The 12,208-nt window shown below is 40.7% G+C and overlaps 1 protein-coding gene across 1 annotated transcript in view; it reads right to left on the bottom strand.

Moving 5' to 3' along the window:
• The window catches only part of LOC124596148 (KAT8 regulatory NSL complex subunit 3), a 159,988-nt gene that overhangs the window by 40,066 nt on the left and 107,714 nt on the right, over positions 1-12,208 (bottom strand). Inside the window, exon 10 of the mRNA XM_047135171.1 lies at positions 10,801-10,948. Within this exon, the coding sequence (XP_046991127.1) occupies positions 10,801-10,948 (148 nt within the window). The remainder of the gene's footprint in view (positions 1-10,800; positions 10,949-12,208) is intronic.

Raw genomic sequence — 12,208 nt, forward strand, 5'->3', positions numbered from 1 at the left:
CTGCAGGCTGACCGTCTACTGGCCCACCAAACCACAAAGTAAATGTGACAATTGACGATAAAGTGTTAATTTCAACAGCTGCTCCTTTCTGGGCCTCTCACTCAGCCTCACCCCACAGCCACTCAGCCTCCTGACTATGTAACTGCCCAGGTTGGCTAGACCAGCACAGAACTGTGCAATACTACAGACATCCTGTAACCTGGACTCATTGCACTGGGATCTCCGTTTGTTGTCAGTAATACCAGTGCTGCTATCCTGTAGTGTTTGCACAATCCAAAGCCACTCCCATTTACAGACACATTAATTTTCACCTGTGTAACTTTACAAGCTCCATTCAAGTTATAACTTCTCTGACTGCAAATAGATAGAAACAGCTGGTACGTTTTGAAATACACGCATGCTCACTGTGAGTGAAAGAGAGAGATGGCAGCACTGTATCGCACACAAAACCTAGAGGCAGTGATGAGAGTGAGGACTGTTTTTGCCTTAAAAATGCAGTGTTTTTCATTATTCTAAAAATGACCCCAAAAAATTTTGGTCATACGTAAAATCTATGAATGCTACAAGTAATTCAATACCTTCTCTTGCTGACAGTACGGGTAATGAAACTGATGACGATAAACAGAAGGCCGAAATTCTTAACCTAGCTTTCAAAAACTCGTTTACGATAGAGGACATTCCCCCTTTCAATTATCGAACAAATGAAAGGATGGCTGACATAGTGTTTAGTGTATTTGGGATTGTAAAACAGTTAAGATCCTTAGACGCCAGAAAGGCATCTGGCCAAGGATGTAGAGCGTATGTTATTACCACCAACTTTCAAATTGCATAATGATCATCATTCAAAGATATGGGAAATAAGAGCTCGTACTGAGGCATTCAGACAGTCGTTTTTCCCTCGCGTGATCCGCGAGTGGAACAGAGGGGGGGAAATATGACTTTGGCATGAATTAACTTTGGCGTGAATTGTGCCCTCCGCCACATACTGCTTGGTGGCTAGCAGAGTATATATGTAGATGTAGATTACAAAAACTGTGTGTAATCATTTGTTTTCCCAATTTCACCAAATGAAGTTCATCACCAGTTCAGTGACACATGTGGTGATGGTATCATGGATGTGTCTGATGATGTTTGTGAGTGTGACAGTTTAAAGAAGATAGAATGTCATGCAACAACACGAGCTGGTATAACAACATGATTAAGCAAGAGGAGAAAGTTGATTTGAAGGATCGCAAAAGTAGTATGGAACACATTGCCTACAAGTAAACACTTCAATGGGATCTGTGCACAGAATCGTGCATGAAGACATGAAAATACATAAAATGTCTTCCAGGTGGGTTCACAAATGCTGACAGACAACCGCAAGACTGTGCACGTTGCACACAACCAGGCAATGACGACACAAGATGATAAAATGGGACTTTCTTTTCACTGACTGTGACAATGGATGAGACATGAATGCCATTTTTCAATCTTGAAATCAAGAGCCAGTCAGCTCAGTGGAAGCACACACATCCACCAACACGAAAAAAATTCGGGTACGTTTCAGTGTTGATAAAATTATGGTGGGTGTGGTCTGGAAAAGCGGTGGTGTATTCCTTACTCACTGCATACCAAAGGGCACTATGGTTAAATGTGCATGCTACCAAGATCTTTTGAATAACAAGCTCCTTCCAGCATTACTTGAAAAACAATCGCAAAAGGCTACATGTGTGTTCTTCCGTCAAGACAATGTACCATTGCATAGGATGAATGTGACACTTCAGTTTCTTTGTGATAACAACTTTAAAGTGATTTTTTATGCTTCCTACGTGCCTGGCTTGGTTCCTAGTGACTTTCAGTTGTTTCCAATGATGAAAGAAACTCTCCTTGGCCACTCAGACACTAGTTGCATCACTATTGCATCAGCAATTTTCCAGACATCAAATCAAACTCCTAAAGAAGCATTCACAGCAGCCATGGAATAATTGTGTCAAAGTTGTGAAAAATGTGTATGGCTGCAGAGAGATTATGTTGAGAACTGATGCAAGTTTCACAGTTTTTGTGTGATTAGATTGTGAGATAAACAGAAAATAGAAGCTTTCAAAATGTTCTGCTACAGAACAATGCTGCAGATGAGATGGGTTGATCACATAACTAATTAGGTAACTAGGACACATAACTAATTAGGAGATACTGAAAAGAATTTGGGGAGACAAGAAATTTGTGGCACAACTTGACCAAAAGGAGAGCTCAGGTGGTAGACATATTCTAAGACATCAAGGGATCGCAAATTTAGTACTGGAGGGAAGTTTGGGTGGTAAAAACCGTAGAGTTACACGAAGAGTAAGCAGATTCAGAAAGATATAGGTTGCATTAGTAATCTGTAGATGTAGAGGCCTGCACAAAATAGAGTAGCATGGAGAGCTACATCAAACCAGTCTTCGGACCAAAGACAACAACAAGTGATTGTGAGAAAAGAAACCAATGTCATAACTTGAATGCTCAAAGTGTGAGAGCACTGTAGAAAGTTCATTCAAAATGTACAGTAGACACACCTCACAACTGATAGTAAATTAATTCACATTCCGTACCGTGCAGTGGTTCCTAAGCTAGAAGTGAACATCTGGTACCAATGAAATGACAACAGTACCTTAAGAAAGGAATATTCCTCAATACTCACTGACCCCCGTAAAGCAACAGTACATGTTTTTCAGTAGTAATTTACACCTCATAAAAAAGGCAAGCCTCATTCTCAGACCAGGGAAAGAAAGATATGTTCAGCAGCAGATATCAGAAATAATGTGCAAGCTTCATGTCATGTCGTGTGTGTGTGTGTGTGTGTGTGTGTGTGTGTGTGTGTGTGTGTGTGTGTAAGAGAGAGAGAGAGGTGGGGAGATGGCGTGGAGGGGAGTGGGGGGGTGGGGGGGTGGGGGGGGGGGGGTAGGTGGGGGGAAGTGCAGAAACAAATATGTTCTCTCTCTCTCTCTCTCTCTCTCTCTCTCTCTCTCTCTCTCTCAAATGTTAAGATAAATTTTGTCTATGCCATCTCCAAAATTTTACAGGCATTTTAAGGAGCTCGGTTTTGTGAATATAAAAATGCCAAACAAGACAAGTGGTCCCTTTTTATACGAGAGTCATAAATGCCTACAGACGTGGCAGCAACAAAAATCTATACCTACAGTACATGTAAACTCTATTGTTGCTGCCAGAAACAAAGAACATGAAGTAGCAATGGGTACACATGACTGGCTATATGTCCCTAAGAATAGTAATGCTAACATAGTACCTCCCAAAACTAAATATATCCACTTTGAGCTCATCTGTCGCTGAAAAGATAATGTACATTGCAAAATGGATGTTGATGGACATGAATTTGCACACCACATCTTTCCAAAAGAAAATGGATCCACTCAGTTTCCTGGCGCAGTAATTCCAGAACAAAGGGCAAAAATGCTGTTTGTGTACAATTGTGATCCCTTTCAGGCCAAAATATTTTAGAACTAGAAAATCAGATTCTCTGACCACTATAAAATACAGGATCTCAGTAATGTACTTTTGGGGGGTTTAGTGAACTCAAAATTTTAGGTTGTTTTGGGCCCCCTAATGGGTTCAAAATCAAAGTTTGGTCTGAAATATGCCACAACATGTAATAAAAATATCAATTTTTGGGAAAAAAAGAAAAACTGTGTAGTGTCTGCTAATTTTTCTTAATCTGGAGCCAATTTATTTGATTTTAAATGTTTGTACACTGTTGTTGTTGTGGTCTTCAGTCCTGAGACTGGTTTGATGCAGCTCTCCATGCTACTCTATCCTGTGCAAGCTTCTTCATCTCCCAGTACCTACTGCAGACTACATCCTTCTGAATCTGCTTAGTGTATTCATCTCTTGGTCTCCCTCTACGATTTTTACCCTCCACGCTGCCCTACTGTACTAAATTGGTGAGCCCTTGATCCCTCAGAATATGTCCTACCAACCGATCCCTTCTTCTGGTCAAGATGTGCCACAAACTCCTCTTCTCCCCAAATCTATTCAATACCTCCTCATTAGTTATGTGATCTACCCATCTAATATTCAGCATTCTTCTGTAGTACCACATTTCGAAAGCTTCTATTCTCTTCTTGTCCAAACTATTTATCGTCCATGTTTCACTTCCATACATGGCTACACTCCATACAAATACTTTCAGAAATGACTTCCAGACACTTAAATCTATACCCAACTTAATTCGACTACATTCCATTATCCTTGTTTTGCTTTTGTTGATGTTCATCTTATACCCTCCTTTCAAGACACTGTCCATTCCATTCAACTGCTCTTCCAAGTCCTTTGCTGTCTCTGACAGAATTACAAAAAAATGGCTCTGAGCACTATGGGACTCAACTGCTGTGGTTATAAGTCCCCTAGAACTTAGAACTACTTAAACCTAACTAACCTAAGGACAGCACACAACACCCAGCCATCACGAGGCAGAGAAAATCCCTGACCCCGCCGGGAATCGAACCCGGGCGTGGGAAGCGAGAACGCTACCGCACGACCACGAGATGCGGGCAACAGAATTACAATGTCATCGGCGAACCTCAAAGTTTTTATTTCTTCTCCATGGATTTTAATACCTACTCTGAACTTTTCTTTCGTTTCCTTTACTGCTTTCTCAATATACAGATTGAATAGCATCAAGGAGAGGCTACAACCCTGTCTCACTCCCTTCCCAACCACTGCTTCCCTTTCATGCCCCTCAACTCTTATAACTGCCACCTGGTTTCTGTACAAATTGTAAATAGCCTTTCGCTCCCTCTATTTTACCCCTGCCACCTTCACCTTCAGAATTTGAAAGAGAGTATTCCAGTCAACATTGTCAAAAGCTTTCTCTAAGTCTACAAATGCTAGAAACGTAGGTTTGCCTTTCCTTAATCTTTCTTCTAAGATAAGTCGTAGGGTCAGTATTGCCTCACGTGTTCCAACATTTCTACAGAATCCAAACTGATCTTCCCCGAGGTCCGTTTCTACCAGTTTTTCCATTTGTCTGTAAAGAATTCGTGTTAGTATTTTGCAGCTGTGACTTATTAAACTGATAGTTCGGTAATTTTTGCATCTGTCTACACCTGCTTTCTTTGGGATTGGAATTATTATATTCTTCTTGAAGTCTGAGGGTATTTCGCCTGATCTTGCTCACCAGATGGTAGAGTTTTGTCAGGCCTGGCTCTCCCTAGGCTGTCAGTAGTTCTAATGGAATGTTGTCTACTCCCGGGGCCTTGTTTCGACTTGGGTCTTTCAGTGCTCTGTCAAACTCTTCACGCAGTATCATATCTCCCATTTCATCTTCATCTACATCCTCTTCCACTTCCATAATCTTGTCCTCAAGAACATCGCTCCTGTATAGACCCTCTATATACTCCTTCCACCTTTCTGCTTTCCCTTCTTTGCTTAGAAATGGGTTTCCATCTGAGTTCTTGATATTCATGCAAGGGGTTCTCTTTTCTCCAAAGGTCTCTTTAATTTTCCTGTAGGCAGTATCTATCTTACCCCTCATGAGATAAGCCTCTACATCCTTACATTTGTCCTCTAGCCATCCGTGCTTAGCCATTTTGCACTTCTTGTCAACCTCATTTCTGAGACGTTTGTATTCCTTTTTGCCTGCTTTACTTACTGAATTTAATTAATGAAAGGAGAAAATACAAAAATGCAGTATCTCTTCTGTTACCCCAGGATTTCTACTAGCCCTCGTCTTTTTACCTAATTGATCCTCTGCTGCCTTCACTATTTCATTCCTCAAAGCTATCCATTCTCCTTCTCCTGTATTTCTTTCCTCCATTCCTGTCAACTGTTCCGTTATGCTCTCCCTGCAACTCTGTACAACCTCTGGTTCTTTCAGTTTATCCAGGTCCCATCTCCTTAAATTCCCACCTTTTTGCAGTTTCTTCGGTTTTAATTTACAGTTCATAACCAATAGATTGTGTCAGAGTCCACATCTGCCCCTGGAAATGTCTTACAATTTAAAATCTGGTTCCTAAATCTCTGTCTTACCATTATATAATCTATCTGAAACCTTCTTGTATCTCCAGGGTTCTTCCATGTATACAACCTTCTTTCATGATTCTTGAACCAAGTGTTAGCTATGATTAAGTTATGCTATGTGAAAAATTCTACCAGGCGACTTCCTCTTGCATTTCTTAGCGCCAATCGATATTCACCTACTATGTTTCCTTCTCTTCCTTTCCCTACTGTCGAATTCCAGTCACCCATGACTATTAAATTTTCGTCTCCCTTCACTACCTGAATAATTTCTTTTATCTCATCATACATTTCATCAATTTCTTCAGCATCTGCAGAGCTAGTTGGCATATAAACTTGTACTACTGTAGTAGGTGTGGGCTTCGTGTCTATCTTGGCCACAATAATGTGTTCACTATGGTGTTTGTAGTAGCTTACCCGGACTCCTATTTTTTTATTCATTATTAGACCTTCTCCTGCATTACCCCTATTTGATTTTGTATTTATAACCCTGTATTCACCTGACCAAAAGTCTTGTTCCTCCTGTCACCAAACCTCACTAATTCCCACTATATCTAACTTTAATCTATCCATTTCACTTTTTAAATTTTCTAACCTACCTGCCCGATTAAGGGATCTGACATTCCACTCTCCGATCCGTAGAACACCAGTTTTCTTACTCCTGATAACGACGTCCTCTTGAGTAGTCCCAGATCGCAGATCCTAATGGGGGACTATTTTACCTCCGGAATATTTTGCCCAAGAGGACGCCATCATCATTTAATCATACAGTAAAGCTGCATGCCCTCGGGAAAAATTACTGATGTAGTTTCCCCTTGCTTTCAGCCGATCGCAGTACCAGCACAGCAAGGCCGTTTTGGTTAGTGTTACAAGGCCAGGTCAGTCAATCATCCAGACTGTTGCCCCTCTTCAGGAACCACACATTTGTCTGGCCTCTCAACAGATACTCCTCCGTTGCGGTTACACCTACAGTACGGCTATCTGTATTGTTGAGGCACGCAATCCTCCCCACCAACGGCAAGGTCCATGGTTCATGGGGGAGGGGGGGGCAGGGGGGGAGGATGTTTACACTATGATGTGCTATATACCAAAAGGCGTTAGCCACTTAATGTGTAATGTTAACTTAAAGAAAAAGGACTTTTTCAGGGTAATATAAACACACACAATTTGTTTCTTAAATATGTGAAATCAAACAATGGCAACAAAGTGAAACTTTAACACACATTATCTCAAAACACTGTTGCTTGTTGGTGGAGTACAACAGTACCTCCATTATGACAGCTGCCACCCATTCCACATCAAACGGTCCCTTCCCTACAGCCTAGGTCTTCGTGGCAAACAAATCTGCTCCAGTCCGGAATCCCTGAACCATTACACCAACAACCTGAAAACAGCTTTTGCATCCCACAACTACCCTCCTGACCTGGTACAGAAGCAAATTACCAGAGCCACTTCCTCATCTCCTCAAACCCAGAACCTCCCACAGAAGAACCCCAAAAGTGCCCCACTTGTGACAGGATACTTTCCGGGACCGGATCAGACTCTGAATGTGGCTCTCCAGCACAGATACGGCTTCCTCAAATCCTGCCCTGAAATGAGATCCATCCTTCATGAAATACTCCCCACTCCACCAAGAGTGTCTTTCCGCCATCCACCTAACTTCGTAACCTCTTGGTTCATCCCTATGAAATCCCCAAACCACCTTCCCTACCCTCTGGCTCCTACCTTTGTAACCGCCCCCGGTGTAAAACCTGTCCCATGCACCCTCCCACCACCACCTACTCCAGTCCTGTAACCCGGAAGGTGTACACGATCAAAGGCAGAGCCACGTGTGAAAGCACCCACGTGATTTACCAACTGACCTGCCTACACTGTGAAGCTTTCTATGTGGGAATGACCAGCAACAAACTGTCCATTCGCAGGAATGGACACAGGCAGACAGTGTTTGTTGGTAATGAGGATCACCCTGTGGCTAAACATGCCTTGATGCACAGCCAGCACATCTTGGCACAGTGTTACACCGTCCGGGTTATCTGGATACTTCCCACTAACACCAACCTGTCAGAACTCCGGAGATGGGAACTTGCCCTTCAGTATATCCTCTCTTCTCGTTACCCACCAGGCCTCAGTCTCCGCTAATCTCAAGTTGCCGCCACTCATACCTCACCTGTCATTCAACAACATCTTTGCCTCTGTACTTCCGCCTCAACTGACATCTCTGCCCAAACTCTTTGCCTTTACAAATGTCTGCTTGTGTCTGTGTGTGTGTGTGTGTGTGTGTGTGTGTGTGTGTGTGTGTGTGTGTGTGTGCGCGCGCGCGCGCGAGTGTATACCGGTCCTTTTTTCTTCCTAAGGTAAGTATTTCCGCTCCTGGGATCGGAATGACTCCTTACCCTCTCCCTTAAAACCCACATCCTTTTGTCTTTCCCTCTCCTTCCCTCTTTCCTGATGAAGCAACCGTGGGTTGCGAAAGCTTGAATTTTGTGTGTACGTTTGTGTTTGTTTGTGTATCTATCAACATGCTAGCGCTTTTGTTTGGTAAGTTACATCATCTTTGTATATGTGCACAATAATCTGGGGCCATGCCTATTGGGGATGGTTGAATGGTCTGTTTAAGATACACGCCACGTAATGCAACATAGTAGTACTCAGCTGAGTGGCACAGCATTTTACAACTAATAAATGCATATGTTTGTTTATTAGCTAAAACCCAAACGATAGAATAATGCGGACACTTTTAATGTGGCAAATTTGGTGGCGGAAGTTTTGAACTATGGTCACATCGAGTACCAGTAGAGTTCGGGCTTGAGCTGTGTATTCTATAACAATGAATACAATCAGTTTTTGACAAATAATTTAATTGGATTGATAAATAAATAGTCTACTGATCAAGCAGTGGCAGAACCTCACAGGAGGTTATAATTAGGCAAGCTTCTCAGACAGAAGGGTTGAAGGGGAAGGAAGAGGGGTAAAGGAAAAGAACTGGAGAACTCTAGGAATTGGGGAAGATTTCGGAAAAGTCAGCCAAACTGCAGCTCCGGGGAGGAAAGATCTTTCCTTCTCATCCCATGTAATGTCTTGCCTGAACCGTGGTACTGGCTTACTTTCCCGAAATCTACCCGTTTTCTTAGATCTCTTCAGTTCTTTTCCTTCACCCTTCTTCCTTCCCCTTTGACCCTTCTGCCTGAAGAAGAAACCACTGGCTCAGAAAGCTTGCCTAATTATAACCTCATTTTACATGTGTGTTCTGTTGCCGCGTGTTGAGTTGATTTTTCAGTTAACAATACTCTGTTACCCTCAACAAGCAATTGCACAGAAAGCGTCCCTGAATTTTCTGTGTTGTGCATTGCTTGTTGCTTTCTTTTCTCATTTCGAAGTAAGTGAAGCAAAGAATCCTGGTCCATCACAATTTTTGATTACCACCCTTACAACACCAGAAGAGATTGGCGATGTCTGTAACAATGTATCAGTTGCTTCAGGCCGGTGCCCTGCTAAAGGAATGTGGGACTTGTTTCCCTGGAACACTCCTCTCTAATCTGGCGGCCAAAATTCTGGGTTGTTTACACTCACAGGCATCTGCCACTATAGCCTATAGTGCCAGCACTCTGTGCTATAATGACTGGAAAACACAATCTGTGGCTTTCTTCAAGTGTGCTGAAATCCTTCCCCTAAAGTAAAAATGTAGTTACCATATATTTGGTTCTACTTCCACTCTAAATAACTTATCAGCTCAAATCTTCAGTGTTGTCAAGCATGTGTTGCACAGATATGAATGTCCACAAAAGGTTGAAATTAATAATCTGCAGATTTTGTAATTATCTAACTGAGCAAAGAAGACAAGTAATATCCAGAAACACCTTCATTCGGCGACACATTCAGTTCACTGACAAGGAAAATGCTGCTGCTTTTCTACATAACAATCATTCTTGAAAGCATAAGTACTGCCAAATGGAGAAAAAAGCCATTTCAGAACAAAAGCAAGCACAAAAATTTACCAATCAGCACTTTTTTTAACAATCAGTTTGAAAAAAAAAAAAAAACCTCAAATTTTGCCAAAAATAGATGCTACATTTTCCGGTCCCTTCTTTTAAGACTTAAAAATTTGTAACAAAATAAAAAATCTTTCCGAGTGTAGGGTTTAGTGTGTCATGCTTTCTGAGGACCAGGAAACTTTCCTTCTTTTTACCTGAAAGATAAATAAGTAGGTAAGGCAGGTCCAATGAACACTGTGTCTTTTAAGAACCATTGCATCAGTTTCAAATGCAGAGGGTGAAATGAGCATATTTAACAGTCTGGCTGATTGATTATTGTTATGGAAGATCTGAACAAGAGGGCAAACAGGTAAATTTATAAAACTGCAAGAGTGAGTATATCTCTAATTTTAAGGTTCTGATTCATGAAGCTGTCACCGATTCAATGATTTCAAACCTGCTATAGCAGATGGGTCTCTGGAATTTTGATACAGGGTAAGAAAATGCACAGGCTTTTCCAAAAGTAACCAAATACATGATAAATATATATTTATATAAATATTAATAAATATTTAATATTAATAAATATTTAATATTTAATAATTAATTTAATATTAATAAATATTTAATAAATATTTATATAAATATAAATATATATTTTTCCCACGTGGGATGTTTCCCTCTATTATATTCAAATACATGACAATGTTTACAGCACAGATAGATCATTCTGCTTCATATCAATGTTTGTTCTTATAATGTGGCACAAAATCAGTAACTGCATTAATTTAACATTACTTTTCTAATTACTCAAATATTTTTAGTAACAACCAACCATTATGCAATAGTCCACCATTGTCTGTGTTACACCTGCTCTAAATTTGGTTAACTTTGACATCCTGAGCTGGTCATCAGCAGCTCCAACCACCACCAATCCTGTTTCCACTCTCATTTTCTCTCTTATTTCTTCTATGTCTTCACATCTGAAACAAAGCATATATCAAACAAAGCCATACAACTCATACATGTCAAGTAGATTAATACAAGCACTGAGCCTTCTCCAATGGCCATTTGAAGCCGCAAACCAACTGAGTAATCTTAAAGAGATTTTAGTATCTTTAGTTTTTAACTTGCATTGAGTGGAAAATGATGTGAACTGTGTATTTCTTGGTCAACCTTCAGTTGAAAACAAAAGCATAATGTCTTAATTATAAATTCCAAACGTTTGGGGAAAAACTGTGATTTATCTTTGTACTTTAATTTCCAGCCCCATTCCCCTAATTACATTTATGACTTAGTGCTCCATTACTGGTTGCAATAGAAAAGTTATTTATTCTAGTATTTATACCACATTTGCTTTCAGAGTAGTAATAATTTAACAAATTTTCTGTTTATAAGATACAGTGCAATTCAGCCTGAGGATGGTTTTATAATGAAACATAATGTGTTAAATGTTCTTTGCACATTGTCATTAAAGCACCTACACTGACAGCAAAACCATTATCAGGTCAGTTGTTTGTGTGTGTGTGTGTGGGGGGGGGGGGGGGGGGGGCAGGGACAAGGGGAGGAGAAAGGATTAGTGATGTAGTCCAAGCTAAGATTGGGGAAGGATAGGGGTGGAAATTAGCTATGCCTTTTCAAAGGAACTGACCCTCCATTTGCCTTAAGCAATTCTGAGGATCACAAACAACATAAATTTGAATGGCTGTGTGGTGTTACTTTGCTCAACAGTAGGGGGTGAGGAGGAGAGAACAACTACTATATGATGCTGCTGCATGGTCAAAGGCAAAATAAACATAACTGATCATCACTAGGTAGTGCACAATACACAAAATGTCAAGGATCTGTGGGTCGATTGAAAACACAAATTGTCTTGCATCAAGGTAGAACCACAGCTTCTCCATTACATTTTGCAGACACGGCCCAAACAGGAGAAGATTAAAAGGGTATAATAACTGAAGCTTAAGAGTACTTTTGCAAAAGAAACAAAGACAATACTAACTTATTTGTGACACATCCTTGTTGCTATTCAGTTTTTCGGACATTTTTATGTCAATGTAGATAAAATGTGGGTCAGTTTCTTTTCTAGTGTCATACAAACTACAAGCACTGATATAATACAAAGAGCTAAGATTACATGTGAGGTGCATACACAACTCAAAAATGTTAACATTCTGCTTTTAGTCATTAACAGCTGGTACGAAGCGGCAGGTGTTGATGATATACCTTCTGAACTAATGAAG

This window comes from Schistocerca americana, chromosome 1 (assembly GCF_021461395.2).
Source record: "Schistocerca americana isolate TAMUIC-IGC-003095 chromosome 1, iqSchAmer2.1, whole genome shotgun sequence".
NCBI lineage: Eukaryota > Metazoa > Arthropoda > Insecta > Orthoptera > Acrididae > Schistocerca > Schistocerca americana.